The 17,613-nt window shown below is 49.9% G+C and overlaps 1 protein-coding gene across 1 annotated transcript; it reads right to left on the reverse strand.

The window, feature by feature from the left end:
- Positions 1 to 7,856: 7,856 nt before the first annotated feature.
- Positions 7,857 to 17,550, reverse strand: LOC116967986 (phospholipase D1-like). Its single transcript, XM_033014623.1, has 3 exons — positions 17,360 to 17,550; positions 16,000 to 16,117; positions 7,857 to 8,892 (listed from the first exon to the last, which is right to left on the reverse strand). Exons 1-3 carry the CDS (start codon positions 17,485 to 17,487, stop codon positions 8,668 to 8,670), a joined length of 471 nt encoding a protein of 156 aa, XP_032870514.1. The 5' UTR covers positions 17,488 to 17,550; the 3' UTR covers positions 7,857 to 8,667.
- Between the last annotated feature and the right edge of the window lie 63 nt (positions 17,551 to 17,613).

The raw sequence follows: 17,613 nt of genomic DNA on the forward strand, positions 1-17,613 counted from the left end.
TTCTTGTTTAAGAAGGAGCTGCAGATGCTGGAAAATCGAAGGTACACAAAAATGCTGGAGAAACTCAGCGGGTGCAGCAGCATCTATGGAGTGAAGGAAATAGGCAACGTTTCGGGCTGAAACGTTGCCTATTTCCTTCCCTCCATAGATGCTGCTGCACCCGCTGAGTTTCTCCAGCATTTTTGTGTACCTTAGATAGATTCTTGATTAGTGTGGGTCAGTGGGTACGGGGAGAAGGATAAGGGGTAAGCCATTTAGAACGAAGACGAGGAAACACTTTTTCTCACAGAGAGCTGTGAGTGTGGAATTCTCTGCCTCAAGAGGGCGGTGGAGGCAGGTTCTCTGGATGCTTTCAAGAGAGAGATGGATAGGACTCTTAAAGATAGCGGAGTCAGGGGATATGGGGAGAATGCAGGAACGGGGTACTGATTGTGGATTGAATGGTGGTGCTGGCTTGAAGGGCCAAATGTCCTACTCCTGCACCTATTGTCTACTGTCTAAAGCAGGAGAATGGGATTAGGGGAGGGAGTAGACTTGATGGGCCGAATGGCCTAATTCTGCTCCTACCTCTTGTGACCTTATAGGTTGAGGCGGGTCGCTGTCGCTGCCATCTGCTGGTGAGTGAGGTGAGATGCAGGGTGCAGAGTCCTGAAAGTCAATGGACACTGAAGATAGTCACAAAATGCTGGACCTACTCAGCGGGGCTGGCAGCATCTGTGGAGAGAAGGAATGGGTGACGTTTCGAGTCACCCATCTTCAGGCAGAGAGACAGACGCAGAGATATGGATGGGTAAGGAGTGACATCGAGAGATCAAAGGAGAGGATGATCAAGGTAAATGTAGAATAGGTCACTGTTAGCTGGAGGAAGGTGACAACGAGGCATACCATATAACCATATAACAATTACAGCACGGAAACAGGCCATCTCGGCCTTACAAGTCCGTGCCGAACAACTTTTTTCCCTTAGTCCCACCTGCCTGCACTCGTACAATAACCCTGCATTCCCCTCTCATCCATATGCCTATCCAATTTATTTTTAAATGATACCAACGAACCTGCCGCCACCACTTCCACTGGAAGCTCATTCCACACCGCTACCACTCTCTGAGTAAAGAAGTTCCCCCTCATGTTACCCCTAAACATTTGTCCCTTAATTCTGAAGTCATGTCCTCTTGTTTGAATCTTCCCTATTCTCAAAGGGAAAAGCTTGATCACATCAACTCTGTCTATCCCTCTCATCATTTTAAAGACCTCTATCAAGTCCCCCCTTAACCTTCTGCGCTCCAGAGAATAAAGACCTAACTTATTCAACCTATCTCTGTAACTTAGTTGTTGTTACAAAGATAAAATTTAATCAGGAGGACAGTCAGACGTCGGAGAACTAGGATAGGGGAGGGGATGGAGAGAGAGGGAAAGCAAAGGTTACTTAAAGTTAGAGAAGTCAATGTTCATACCGCTGGGGTGTAAGCTGCCCAAGCGAAATATGTGGTGCTGTTCCTCCAATTTGCGCTGGGCCTCACTCTGACAATGGAGGAGGCCCAGGACAGAAAGGTCAGTGTGGGAATGGGAGGGGGAGTTGAAGTGTTTGCCCGTTCTGCATCAGAACCCTTTATCCCCTTTCTCCCAGTGTGACTCACATCCATTTTCTACAGCGGAGAAGAAACAAAAATATAATGTATATTTATAAATCTCAGCTCGCCTCTCCATCTCTGCATCATCGGCACATTACCTGCCCACCTTTCCGTCAGCTTAAATTAGCTTATTTTTATCGGAACGGATGCAAGCAGGCCGCAAACATAATGCCTGCAGTTGACCAAAGACGAGGACTCGGAATTATCTGGTATTTAGACATTGAAACATATAAGATTGTTAAGGGCTTTGAGGAAGGACATTCTTGCTATTGAGGGAGTGCAGCGTAGGTTTACAAGGTTAATTCCCGGGATGGCGGGACTGTCATATGCTGAGAGAATGGAGCGGCTGGGCTTGTATACTCTGGAATTTAGAAGGATGAGAGGGTATCTTATTGAACCATATGAGATTATTAAGGATTTGGACACGCTAGAGGCAGGAAACATGTTCCCGATGTTGGGGGAGTCCAGAACCAGAGGCCACACGCCGTTTAAGAATAAGGGGTAAGCCATATAGAATGGAGACGAGGAAACACTTTTTCAGAGAGTTGTGAGTCTGTGGAATTCTCTGCCTCAGAGGGCGGTGGAGGCAAGTTCTCTGGATGCTTTCAAGAGAGAGCTAGATAGGGCTCTTAAAGATAGCTGAGTCAGGGGATATGGGGAGAAGGCAGGAACGGGGTACTGATTGGGGATGATCAGCTATGATCACATTGAATGGCAGTGCTGGCTCGAAGGGCCGAATCCTGCACCTATTGTCTATTGTCTATTAGACATTCAAGATACAGTCTGTGCTGATCACCCCGCACACTAGCACTATCCTACACACTCTAGGGACAATTTACAATTTTTACTGAAGCCAATTGACCTACAAACCCGCACGTCTTTGGAGTGTGGGAGGAAACCGGAGAACCTGGCGAAAACCCACGTGGTCATTGGGAGAACGTGCAAACTCCGCACAGACAGCACCCGCACCCGCAGTCAGGATGGAACCCGGATCTCTGGTGCTGTGAGTGCAACTCTACCACTGCGCCGCTGTGCACACACTCACGTGTACACTCACACTCACTCACACACGCTCTCACGCACACTAACATACGCACTCTCTCACACTCACGTACACCAACACAAATACACCCTATCTCACACACACAGCCAGAGGTTGGGATCGAACCTGCCACACTCTTTCACACTAACACTCGCGCACTCATTCACACGGACACTCACATACAAACACTTGCGCACACACTCACATGCACACACACTCACATGCACACACTCACATGCACACACACTCACATGCACACTCACATGCACACACACTCACATGCACACACACTCACATGCACACACTCACATGCACACACACTCACATGCACACACACTCACATGCACACACTCACATGCACACACACTCACATGCACACACTCACATGCACACACACTCACATGCACACACACTCACATGCACACTCACATGCACACACACTCACATACACACACACTCACATACACACTCACATGCACACACACTCATATACACACACACTCACATGCACACATACTCATGCACACACACTCACACACACTCACGCACACACACTCACATACACACACACTCATATACACACACACTCACATACACACACACTCACATACACACACACTCACATACACACACACTCACATACACACACACTCACATACACACACACTCACATACACACACACTCACATACACACACTCACATATACACACACACACACTCACATACATATATATACACACACACTCATATACACACACACTCACATACACACACTCACATACACACACTCACACATGCACACACACACACACACACACTCACATACACACACACTCACGCACACACACTCACACACACACACTCACATACACACACACTCACATGCACACACACTCACACAATGCTGAATGTGGGGTTTGAACCTGGGACCTTGGTGCTGTGAGGTGCCGGCTCTACCCGCTGTGCCACTGTGCCTCAACACTACCTGTGTTCTCTCTGCGTCTCTTGAAGGGGAGTCCATGAAGGGGAGACCGATGGGGAAGCTGAGGCCAGGTTGCCCTTAAGGTGCATGTGACTTTCCAAGCAAACATGTCCGCGTTCAAAATGGCTGCCACCTGACAATTTGAACTCTCCAAAGAAATGTTCTTTCACACGGCGACCGTCAGAATCAGCTCATAATGGGTAGAGCTTCCAACACCAGGGCCCCAGGTTCGATCCCAACTACGGGTGCTGTCTGTGTGTGTGTGTGGAGTTTGTACGTTCTGCCCGTGACCTGCGTGGGTTTTCTCCGGGAGCTCCGGTTTCCTCCCACACTCCAAAGACGTGCAGGTTTGTAGGTTAATTGGCCCGGTGTACGTGTAAATTGTCCCTGGTGTGTGTAGGATAGTGTTAGTGTGCGGGGATCGCTGGTCGGCGCGGACGCGGTGGGCCGAAGGGCCTTTTTCCCGCTCTGCGTCTCCAAAGTAGAACCAAATTAGAGCATGTCGTTACATAAAATAACGTACAAATCACTCGCTGGGAAAGATGAGTTTATTGGTACAAAAATAAGGCGACTATCAATATATTTTTCGAAAGAGTGAAGGAAAACATCAGTAGTTGACAGGAGGCAAAATACAGCACAGTGGCGCAGCGGGTAGAGCTGCTGCCTCACCGCGCCAGAGACCCGGGTTCCATCCTGACTATGGTGCTGTCTGTACGGAGTTTGCACGTTCTCCCCGTGACCTGCGTGGGTTTTCTCTGCGATCACTGGTTTCCTCCCACACTCCAAAGACGTGCGGGTTTGTAGGTTCACTGGCTTGGTGTAAATGTAAATTGTCGCTAGTGTGTGCGTAGGGTAGTGTTAGTGTGCGGGGATCGCTGGTCGGCCCGGACTCGGTGGGCCGAAGGGCCTGTTTCAGCAGTGTATCTCCCAACTAAAAACTAATTAACAGGGTGGGATGTGAAATGGTGGAGCAGGCCTTGTTCATTGGGAAAGTCTAGGCAGAGTCAAGTTTAGTGTAGTTTAGAGATACAGCACGGAAACAGGCCCTTCGGCCCACCGGGTCCGTGCCGACCAGCGATCCCCCGCACATTAACACTATCCTACACCAAATTTTTACATCAATTTACCTACATACCTGCACGTCTTTGGAGTGTAGGAGGGGACTGAAGATATCGGAGAAAACCCACGCAGGTCACGGGGAGAATGTACAAATCCGTACGGACAGCACCCGTAGCCGGGATCGAACCGGCCTACTGCTGTGCTCCAGGATCTGAGAGCCACGGGTGGCCAGGCTCAGTGGGAGCACCAGTGGCTGGAAGCCAGAGGTCTGTTGGTTGCAGTCAAGGATCCAGAAACACTCAGTCCGCCCGGGCCTACGCGATATCTCAATTGCCAAAAGCCTTCAACTCCCCCTCCCATTCCCACACTGACCTTTCTGCCCTGGGAATCCTCTTACTTTATGAGCGCCCTTTTTGTGGCCACTATTTGCATACCTCGGGTATACAAGCAATGGATTTCAATGTGATCTGCCACATGTGACCATTCAATTCACTTCACTTCCACTGACAGAGTGAGGCCCAACACAAATTGGAGGAACAGCGGCTCAGGAGGATGAGGGGATATCTTATCGAGGTGGACAAAATCATGAGGGGAATAGATCGGGTGGAGCCTCTTGCCCAGAGTAGGGGAATCGAGGACCAGAGGACATAGGTTCAAGTTGAAGGGGAAAAGATTGAATAGGAATCTGAGGGTTAACTTGTTCCACAGTAGGTGGGTGTAAGCTGCCGGAGGAGGCAGTTGAAGCTGGGACTATCCCATCGTTTGAGGAACAGTTAGACAGGTACATGGATAGGACAGGTTTGGAGGGATATGGGCCAAATGCAGGCGGGTGGTGCAACAACTCTACCGCTGCACCACCGTGCCGCCCCGATTGAATAGGGCACAGGGAAATAAACGGGGAGATGGGATTGCACAGGGAGCTAGCATTGACTCTATGGGCTAAATGGCCTCCCCCTACATGTCAGGTGAAATCCAGGACATGCAGAAGGTATTGGACACTGTGAATAACAGCTATTTAGTTTAGTTTAGAGATACAGCATCGAAACAGGCCCTTCGGCCCACGGAGTCCGTGCCGACCAGCGACCCCGCACACTAACACTATCCTACACACACTAGGGTCAGGTTACATTTACACCAAGACAATTAACCTACAACCCCGCACTTCTTTGGAGTGTGGGAGGAAACCGAACATCTCGGAGAAAACCCACGCAGGTCACGGGGAGAATGTGCAAACTCTGTAGGTGGGATTGAACCCGGGTCTCTGGCGTTGTAATCTACCGCTGAGCCACCGTTTCACTGTAATACCAAGCCCCAGGCCACTTGGACTCCAAGTTAAACCATCATAGTTTTATTCACGTCTAGTTTTGTTCCCAGTTCTATTAAACTCCATAACTATACGTATTACAAAATACTGGCATGTTGCTGGTGGCTATATTGTCGCCAGGATGGAGTGACAGACGAAGCAAGAGTCTTTCAAAAAAAGAAAACTCAATAATAAATTCAGAACAGTTTGAGGCGCAGCGGGTGGAAGCTCCATAGACCCGGGTACCAGCCTGACCTAGGGCACTGTGTATGTGTGTGTGTGTGTATGTGTGTGTTTGTGTATGTGTGTGTGTATGTGTGTGTGTGTGTATGTGTGTTTATTTGTGTATGTATGTGTGTGTGTGTGTGTGTGTGTGTTTGTTTGTGTGAGTGTGTGTTTGTGTATGTGTGTGTGTGTGTGTGTGTGTGTGTGTGTGAGCGTGTTTGTGTATGTGTGTTTGTTTGTGTGAGTGTGTGTTTGTGTATGTGTGTGTATGTGTGTGTGTGTGTGTGAGTGTGTGTTTGTGTATGTGTATGTATGTGTGTGTGAGTGTGTGTGTGTTTGTGTGTGCGTGTGAGTGTGTGTGTGTGTGTGAGTGTATGGGTGAGTGCATGTGTGTGTGTGCGTGCACATGTGTGCGTGAGTGTGTGCACGTGTCCATGTGCGTGTGCATGCATGCATGTGAGTGTGTGTGGGACGAGTGTGACTATGTGCGTGTGAACATGTGTGCATGAGTGAGTGTGTGTGGGACGAGTGTGTGCAGTGTCCATGTGCGTGCGTGTCAGTGCGTGCGTGGGAAGTACTTGAAGGCAGTGTGGGCAGAGTAAAAGGCTTCAGTGCTGATGGTCGGTACAGACTCAATGGGCCGAAAGGCCTCTGTCGGTGCTGCCTGACTCTATTGAAGTCTATTGAATGCAGAATGATCTCAACACTGGGTGTCTGCCACTAGGTGGCAGTGCAGGGGTGGGGAGTGGAACGTCTGCTCAGTTTTTGGGTCCCAAAGTGAGATTTTATATAAAAAGTTGCAAAGATTAAAAGCCGTGATGTCCAGTTGGCGATCGCTCATCAGTAATCAGCAGCAAGAACAAACGGCACAGTGGGATCGTGTAGCAGGGGTCTGGAGAAGGGTCTCGACCCGAAACGTCGCCAATTCCTTCGCTCCATAGATGCTGCCGCACCCGCTGAGTTTCTCCAGCATTTTTGTCTACCGCTGGACTAACTCAGCGGGCCAGGGTGGCAGCATCTCTGGAAGAACGTGGGCGGGCGACGTTTCTAGGCCGGGAACCTTCTTCGGACTGATTGTGGTGGGTGGGCTTGGAGAGGAGGGGGAGGGGGAGAGAAAGCTGGAAGAGAGGATGAGGGTGGGGCAGGGGAGTGATAGGTGGAGAGTGCAGGAAGGAACTGCACGTGCTGGTTTACAGTACGCCAAGGTTGGGTGCCAAGTGCTGGAGCAACTCAGCGGGTCAGGCAGCATCTCTGGAGAAAAAAGAATGGGTGATGTTTCGGGTTGCGATCCTTCAATAGGTGGTATTTTGGGTCAAGAACCATTGATAAGGTCTTTCTCGCTCCTTGCCCCCACCCGAAACGTCGCCTATCTCCTTCGCTCCATAGATGCTGCCGCACCCGCTGAGTTTCTCCAGCATTTTTGTCTACCTTCCATTTCCCAGCATCTGCAGTTCCTTCTTGAACATTTTGAGTTACTCCAGCACTCGATGCCTTATTTTGGTGTAAATCAGCATCTGCAGTTCTCTCTATATTTTGAGTCACTCCAGCATGTTTACGCCCCTTTGCTTTCATCGTTATTTTGTTCCCGCAACCTTGGATTTGCACGATCTATATTTAAAAACTAGAAAACAACATATGTAACGTTCGAGAGAGAAAAAAACCACCTTTGGAAAACTGCGGGGGAGCGTGGAAACGGAGATGGCGGCAAGAGATTTGTGTCTCTGGAGATGGGATTGTCCTCTCGGGAGACCTTCCAAGTCTTCTGCTCTTGGTCGAACAGTGCCTTGGGGGCCTTCTGGACCTTCTCACCCAATCTCGTCGGCAGAACCCGTTTCCAATTTCGCCCTCCCCCCCGGCCCGGCCCCCCTCGCTCGAAATCTTGTCGTGGTCCATTGGCAGAAGATCGGAAGATTGGAAGACTTGAGTTGGTGGACTTGCGATCCAACACCAGCGGCCATGGCTAGAAGATCTCAATTACCAGGGCCAAGGGCTTGCGTCCCATCACCAGGGCCAATGCGAGAAGATCTCCAACTCCAGGGCCAATTCTAGAACATCTCCAACAGAGGGCCATGGCTAGAATATCAACACAAGGGCCATGGCGAGAAGATCTCCAAGACAAGGGCCAAGACGAGAAGATCTTCATCACCAGGGCCAATTCTAGAATATCTCCAACAGAGGGCCATGGCTAGAACATCAACACAAGGGCCATGGCGAGAAGATCTCCAAGACAAGGGCCAAGGCGAGAAGATCTCCAACAGAAGGGCCATGGGTAGAAGATCTCCAAGCCATCTCCAGCTTGACTCACGTGGACCATCAATGGAAGGGGGAAAAGTACCGGAGCAAAGTTTGGAGGATGAATGTGTGAATTGAGTCCAGATACTTCCAAAGGGGCCGGCGGGGTTGGCCAGAGGTGGTCCACTCTCATTAGGTCCAGACTTCCATGGGGACCATCCCCTCTTTGCAATTCAGGGGAGGCAGGAGGTTTTCCTCGTTCAGGAAGTGGAGCGGGTACTGGACCAGGAAGCCACGGACTCGCGCCAGCTTCTCCCGGGCTTCCCCGGGATTCTCCGAGGCCAGGTCTGGGCCAGAGGCGATCTCCCGCAGGTGGGACAGGCTGGGGGATGAGTTGGTGGGGACGCACTTGAAAACCTGGAGTGGGGAGGGGAGGGGAGAGGAGAAGAGGGGAGAGGAGGAGAGGAGGAGAGGAGGAGGGGAGAGGAGAGGAGAGGGAAGAGGAGAGGGGAGAGGAGAGGGGAGAGGAGAAGGGGGGGGAGGAAGAAGGAGAGGGGAGGAAGAAAGGAGAGGGGAGGGGAGGAGGGGGACGAGGGGAGAGGAGAAGGGAGGGGAGGGGAGGAAGAACGGAGACGGGGAGACGAGAGAGAGGAGAGGAGAGGGAGGAGAGGGGGAGGGAGAGGAGAGGAGAGGAGAGGAGAGGAGAGGAGAGGAGAGGAGGGAGAGGAGAGGAGAGGAGAGGAGAGGAGAGGAGGGAGGGAGAGGAGAGGAGAGGAGGGAGAGGAAGGAGGGAGAGGAAGGAGGGAGAGGAGAGAGAGGAGAGGAGAGGAGAGGAGGGAGAGAGGAGAGGGAGAGGAGAGGGAGGAGAGCGAGGAGGGGAGAGGGGGGATTAAAAATACAAATGTAATTAAAGCTTGCCAAACACCTGTGTACATATAAAACACTTGAGAACAACAACATGTTTTTGAAACCATTACTCTGGGATCCACTCTTGGTAAAGATGGCTCAGGGCGGCACGGTGGTGCAGCGGGTAGAGCTGCTGCCTCACAGCGCCAGAGACCATGGTTCGAACGTGACCACGGGCGCTGTCTGTACGGAGTTTGCACGTTCTCCCCGTGACCTGCGTGGGTTTTGTCCGGGTGCTGCAGTCCCCCTCCCCCCCCGCCCACACACTCCGAAAACGCACGGGTTTGTAGGTTAATTGTCTTGCTACAATTGTAAATTGTCCCTAGTGTGTGTAGGATAGTGCTAGTACGGACACAGACCCGGTGGGCCGAAGGGTCTGTTTCCGCACTGTATCTGCTAAACCTACAACCTGGTTCCACAACGTTCACGCACGGAATCTCATACATTAGACTTCGGAGATACTGTTCCTCAGGTCTTAAGTGAGAGGAACAGAATTAGGCCATCAAGACTACATAGCTACCTAGACAATAGGTGCAGGAGTAGGCCATTCGGCCCCCGAGCCAGCACCGCCATTCACTGTGATCATGGCTGATCATCCCCAATCAGTACCCCGTTCCTGCCTTCTCCTCATACCCCTTGACTCCGCAATCTTTAAGAGCCCTATCTAACTCTCTCTTGAAAGCATCCAGAGAATCGGCCTCCACTGCCCTCTGTGGCAGGGAATTCCACAGGTTCACAACTCTCTGTGTGAAAAAGTTTTTCCTCGTACTCCTTATTCTTAAACTGTGGCCCCTGGTTGGACTAATGTAGTGTGGTGTATTAGTTCCATATATATATATATATATGTTACCACACAGATTCTGTACGCTGCACATTCCTTAAGGACCTGTCCCACTTTCACGACCTCTGCCGAGTTTGCCCTTGACTCATAATCGCAGCATGGTCGTCACGAGGTCGTAGGTAGGTCACAGCAGGCCGTGATGTCAGTCGTAGGTACTCGTGGCATCAAGTAGGTCGGGGCGTTTTTCTAGCCTGATGAAAAATGTCCACGAGTAAAAAAGGTCGTGAATTGGGTCGTTGTTGTACAGGGTCTTGGTGAGACCACACCTGGAGTATTGCGTACAATTTTGGTCTCCTAATCTGAGGAAAGACATTCTTGCCATAGAGGGAGTACAGAGAAGGTTCACCAGACTGATTCCTGGGATGGCAGGACTTTCATATGAAGAAAGACTGGATAGACTCGACTTGTACTCGCTAGAATTTAGAAGATTGAGGGGGGGATCTTATAGAAACTTACAAAATTATTAAGGGGTTGGACAGGCTAGATGCAGGAAGATTGTTCCCGATGTTGGGGAAGTCCAGAACAAGGGGTCACACAGTTTAAGGATAAGGGGGAAATCTTTTAGGACCGAGATGAGAAAAACATTGTGGTGAATCTGTGGAATTTTACTTCGGAGTCACGTGAGTGACTACGTGAAGAACCCGCTCAGTGCGCAGGCGCGGCATTACGCCAGCAGTGCAACAGCGGCTTGCAACGGGAGCTAGGCACTCTCGTTACAGCATGAACCGGACCGTCAGGTGAGTACCCTGAGGTCGGGTTTTCTTTACAGGTGAGCCTTTTTCTGCTTGTGTTTTTACAGGCAGAGAAAAAGGCTCTGGAACAAAACTGTCCCCCGTTTTCCCGTTGGGGAGGGGGGCAGCAACGGCGGTAGGAGCGACCCGGTGTTCCGTAATTCCCCGACACCGTGCCGAGGCCAGCCCGCTAGTACCTGAAGCAGCGGGCTGGACGCATAGCCACTCGAGAGGCATCCGGCAGGTGTTTCCCGATGTCGGACGGGACGTCTCTCCACCCGCACGGGGGGAGAGAGAGCCGCCTGAGCCGCTGGAGCGGCTCACGGAGCAGATGCCTGCGAGACGCGCTGCTTGAGGGGCGCTCTCGCTACACAAGGCACAAAAGCTCCAGAAGAACCTGTCCCCCGCTCGACTCCAGCGGAGGAGCGTTCCATTGCAAGGGGGGCAGCAACAGGCGGTAGGAACAATAACCGGGCGCCCCGCTATCCCCATCACCGCGCCGAGCCCAGTCCCGCTAGTGCCTGAACTGCGGGCTGGATGTCTAGCCATCCGAACAGGCATCCGGCCGGTGGCGTCCGATTCGACGGACGGGGACATGTCTCCACCTAAATGGAGGAGAGACAGCCGCCTGAGCTGCATCCAACAGCAATTGGAGCAGTTCCAGCGAGATGCGCAGAAAGAGCGCTCTCGCGGAGGGAGGTCAGGCACCCCCTCCACAGTGTCCTCATGCACTGCCCTTTGCTCCCTCATTACTGGAGGCTAGCATTGGTGACCAGGGCTGGGCTGGTCTGGAACAGGGGCAGGCGGACGAATTCGGGAGTATGCCAGGGGTGCAGGAACATGAAGAGCTGTTGGGTGTGATGGACCGCTTGTAGCAACCCCACGGGCTGGAGCACCGCTGGAACCAAGAATGGCGGCCAGCATCAACCATTACTGGAAAAGGTGCTCGCTGAGGTGCTGAAACAACACAGCACCAGAAAACGGTGAGGCCCTCAAAGTAAAAAGTGTCAACAGCCAAATCTGGGGGCATGTGGGTCACACATCCAGACCCAAGAACTCAAGCTACAGCGGATCCTAAGGCTCCTGACGTCAGCCATCACAGCCTTTGCTCGTTCCGTGGAGACCACGGAGATGGATACCTGCCAGCAGGATGTGCTGGCATTAATGTGTACCACACAATTTGAGATCAACAATCTACGGAGGGAAACATAAGACCTGCCCTCAATCCCAAATTTGCTGGCTTGTGTAAAGCCCCAGCTGCGGAGACGGACGCGCTGCTATTTGGGAAAGATTTCAATAAAACTGAAGGAGATGCAGGAAGCATCAAAAACCTTCGGCCTAATGAGGGCAGGCCCCGGGACGAGCAAACCAAGACCTCCGATACCCAAGTGGCAGCACCCCACGGCATCCACCAGTCGACGTCCGCAATATGGGACTGGTGAACGCTTGGGGTCCGCACATTATCCCCAAAGATCTTTCAGATCAGGGCCCGCAGCGGACCCTCTGGAAAATGCGCCTCCCCCCAACATCGCCAGCACGTCAGAACAAAATCTTCAGGAAAATGAAGAAACAGAATCGCCAATAACCATGGAGGTAGGTGGGTCTGGTCCCTACCAGCATATAGAGAATAAGGGTGCTTTATTAACAGGGGGGAGATTACACTTGTTTAAAGAAGCATGGGGTATGGTCACGAGTGACAAGTATATACTCAACAACATTACAGGATATAAAATACAATTCATGTCAGAAAAAACGCCGCCAGTTCAACAATGGCCCCAAAGGGTATTTCTCCCTCCGTCAAAGAGAAACGTGAGGGACAAGCTGAACTGGTGAGACTTATCACAAAGGGGGTCATCGAAAAGACCAAACATGAACCTTTGGAAATTGTATCGAATATATTCACTAAAACCAAAAAAGATGGTGTCTGTCGCATCATCATTGACTTAACATCACTAAACAAATTTGTTAAGTATATACATTTCAAAATGGAGACATATGTTACTGCCAAACAACTGAATTCCAAAGGACACTTCATGGCAAGCATTTATCTTAAAGATGCTTACTATCTAGTACCCATATACAAGGATCATCGCAGATACCTAAAATTTATCTGGATGGTACAAAGCATTGCCCTATGGGCGAACTTCAGCCCAAGATTATTCACCAAAATATTGAACCCAGCCATGGCAATACTAAGAAAACAAAAACATATTGTCATGGCATATCTGGAGGATATTCTCATAGTAGGTAAAACGATGGAATTGGCTGTGGCAGCAGTATCAGCTACAAAACAGCTCCTCGAAACTCTGGGGTTCGTCCTACATCCAGATAAATCTAAGTTGAAGCCATCCACTATCATGGACTACCTGGGCTTCACAATTAACTCAGTCCATATGACTGTTACCTTGCCAAAGGCAAAAATGGTTGAATTAGCACAATCATGCAACAAATTAATGGTCAACGAACGACCAACTATTCGACAAGTAGCAAGAGTAATTGGGGAAATGGTAGCAGCATTTCCGGCTACACAATTCGGACCTTTGCACTATCAAAAAATTTACAGAGAGCAAAGGTACGGGCAATAAAACGACATACAGGTCACTATGATCGTGTCATGAACTTACCCACTGAAGCAATATCAGAGCTACAGTGGTGGGCAGAAAACGTTTGGCATAGTTTCAGCCCTATCTTTATCACTAACCCTACTTTAGTTATTCAAACAGATGCCAGTGCTCAAGGCTGGGGAGCGACTAACTCCATATCCAGCACAAGTGGTAGATGGACTAAACTAGAGTCATCATTACTACTTACACTGGGCATTAACTATCTAGAGATGTTGGGCGCCTTTTATGGTTTAAAAGCATATGTATCTAATATGCAGCACTTGCATGTTCGGTTACAAATTGATAAATACTACGGTGATGGCTTATATTAACCATATGGGTGGCATAAAATCATTATCATGCGACAAATTGGTCAACATGATTTGGCAATGGTATGTCGAAAGACATATTTGGCTATCAGCTACTTACCTACCAGGTAAGCTAAACACCCATGCCATGAGAAAATTAAACGTCTGGGTTGCAAGTTTGAACAGACCTTACCTGGAACTGGGATTGTCCAAACAAACCATCACCACCATGTCGGCATCCCTTCGAACATCCACCAAGAGGCAGTACTTAACCAGCATCAAAAAAGGGAGAAGTACTGCCAGGAAACATGGACAACATACGCAACAGCTACAGCCACCAACATACTGGAGTTCCTGGCCATCTACACCACGATGTAGGGATCAGCTACAGTGCCATCAACACAGCGCAGAGTGCTCTTTCTGCTTATCTCAAACCAGCGCCAGGACAACAGGCGATGGGATCCCATCCACTGGTGGTAAAACTGATGAAGGGCATTTACAATATCAAGCCCTAAGCCCAGGTATACCCATATTTGGGATATCAGTGTGGTCCTGACATATCTCAGGGAATGGCCACCAGCCAGATCCCCCGGCCTCGAGCAAGCTACACTAAAGACGCTTAGGTTGATGGCACTTGTATCCGCTCAGAGGGTCCAGTCACTACACCTATCGCGACTGGACAACATGATCACAGCTCCAGACCAGATCTGTCGTTATCCAGTGACTGGTCAAACAGAGCAGACCAGGAACACCTAATCCAGTCGTGGCTTACCCACCAGAACCACGGTTATGTGCCATGACCTACCTACTATCCTACATAGACACAACCAGAATATTCGAGGGAGATGAAAAGCCTTGTGGGTCAGTCACAAAAACCTTATGGTGGGGTACGAGCCAAACCATTGCGAGATGGCTCAAGCAGGTGCTAGAAACTGCTGGGATAAACACTAACATGTACAAATTTTATTCCACCAGGGCAGCATCCATGTCGACGGCTAAAGAATGGACATGCCTATACACCACATCCTGGCTACAGCAGGATGGTGGGAAGGGAAAAGACCGTTCAGAAATTTTATAATAAGCCGTTGGCAAAACCTGGTTTATTTGCAGTAAAGATTTACGAACTGCAAATATTTAATTTAAGCCCAGGGGAGCAACTTAATTCTTTGTTGTTATTGTTTAAAAAATACCATTGTGTTTTTCTACAAATAGACTCATTGGTTCATTACGATAACACTTCCTCCCTCAAGAACTTCGGCAGAGAGTGAAATGAAACTGTTACACGGTTTGAAATCACAGAGCTTTGAAATCTTCACGTAGTCACTCACGTGACTCCGAAGTAAAATAGTAAGATTAAACGAGAACTTACCAGTTTGAAGTTTGATCTGTATTTTATGAGGAGTTACGATGAGGGATTACGTGCCCTCCGCTCCCACCCTCATTATATGGATCAAACTAATAAATTGATGTCTCCTTATCTTTACTATGTTTACTTCAAAATAACTGTGTCTATCTGTGATTCCACACCGCTGCTTGGAAGTATGCCGCGCCTGCGCACTGACGGGGTTCTTCACGTAGTCCCTCAACGTTACTCCTCATAAAATAAAGATCAAACTTCAAACTGGTAAGTTCTCGTTTAATCTTACTATTCTCTGCCACAGAAGGTAGTTGAGGCCACAGTTCATTGGCTATATTTAAGAGGGAGTTAGATGTGGCCCTTGTGGCTAAAGGGATCAGGGGGTATGGAGAGAAGGCAGGTACAGGATACTGAGTTGGATCAGCCATGATCATATTGAATGGCGGTGCAGGCTCGAAGGGCCGAATGGCCTCTACTCCTGCACCTATTGTCTATGTTTCTATGAAAGTGGGACCGGCCCTTTATGTCACTCATACTTCTGATCCGCCCACAGTCTTGATAGTGAGTTCTCTCTCTCACTCTCTAGTTAAACTAGCTGAATGCGTGGAGATGAAAGCACCGAGTGTTTCCTCCGCAGATCTTCTAATAAAAGACTATGGATTATGATCACTATGTGTGAGTCTGATCATTTCAACAACCAGCTGATCTGTCTCTCCCTCCCAGTCCCATTCTTCTCCCCGTCTCCCCCCGACTCCGCGAGAGAGCTGAAGGAACCTACCTGGTCGTAGATGTTGGCGTTGGTGGTGGCCCTGGCGTTCCAGATCTCCTGGAAGCACTGGTCACTCACCGGGTCCTGGACTCCAGCCATCTCGTCATCGGAGAGCCCGAGGTGTACCCTGAGAGAACGAGAGGTGCACGGTCAACCCTCGTCACAACCGCACATCGTGGGGAAGAGTGGCATCCATTATTGGTCCCCGAATTTGAGGAAGGACATTCTTGCTATTGAGGGAGCGCAGCGTAGGTTCACCAGGTTAATTCCCGGGATGGCGGGACTGTCATAGGCTGAGAGAATGGAGCGGCTGGGCTTGTACACTCTGGAGTTTTAGAAGGATGAGAGGGCATCTCATTGAAACATATAAGATTGTTAAGGGCTTGGACACACTAGAGGCCCTTCGAGCCAGCACCACGAGCCTCCACCGCCCTCTGAGGCAGAGAATTCCACAGACTCACAACTCTCTCTGTGAGAATTGTATTGTATTGTAAATATTACTTTTCAATAATTTAATTAATTTTTTGATAATATGTACACTCTGGAGTTTAGAAGGATGAGAGGCAATCTTATGGAAACATATAAGATTATTAAGGGTTTGGACACGCTAGAGGCAGGAAACATGTTCCTGATGTTGGGCGAGTCCAGAACCAGGGGCCACACACAGTTTAAGAATAAAAGCCATTTAGAACGGAGATGAGGAAACACTTTTTCACACAGAGAGTTGTGAGTCTGTGGAATTCCCTGCCCCAGAGGGCGGTGGAGGCCGGTTCTCTGGATACTTTCAAGAGAGAGCTAGATCGGGCACTTAAAAATAGCGGAGTCAGGGGGATATGGGGAGAAGGCAGGAACGGGGTACTGATTGGGGATGATCAGCCATGATCACATTGAATGGCGGTGCTGGCTCGAAGGGCCGAATGGCCTACTCCTGCACCTATTGTCTATTGTCTATCATTGCCCAACATCCATCCGTTCAGTCTAAAGAAGGGCCTCGACCTGAAATATGTACACATTACAATTATTATAGAAACATATAAAATTCTTATGGGTAGATGCAAGGGCCAGAGGACATAGGTTTAAGGTGAAGGGGAAAAGATTTAATATGAGGGGTAACTTTTTCACACAGTGTACGGAACGAGCTGCTGGAGGAGGTAGTTGAGGCTGGGACTATCCCAACGTTTAGACAGGTACATGGATAGGACAAGTTTGGAGGGATGTGGGCCAAACGCGGGCAGGTGGGACTAGTGTAGATGGGACATGTTGGCAAGTTGGGCCGAAGGGCCTGTTTCCACACTGTATCACACTATGACTCTATGTGGAGCCCAGGACGTGTAGCTTCAGCGGCCGTTGGGCGTGTAACTGTACGTACCTGAAGCAGTGTAGACGGAGCGCGAGGGCAAAGCTCCCGGCCTGGTAGTCTTGGCCGTCCATGGTGGATGTCTGCATCTCGCTGTCTTCCACCAACACCGCCAGCTCACTGTCCCTCTTACCCAGCATGCTCCTGTCATTGATGTTGGCCGAACCTGCTCACCAGACACAACACACCCTCGTTAACCCCTGACCCACACTCGCCAAGTCTTGGGGGTTGTGGGCGGCACGCTGTGGGGCAGCGAGTAGTGCCAC

Source organism: Amblyraja radiata, chromosome 43 (genome assembly GCF_010909765.2).
Source record: "Amblyraja radiata isolate CabotCenter1 chromosome 43, sAmbRad1.1.pri, whole genome shotgun sequence".
NCBI classification, from domain to species: Eukaryota; Metazoa; Chordata; class Chondrichthyes; order Rajiformes; family Rajidae; genus Amblyraja; species Amblyraja radiata.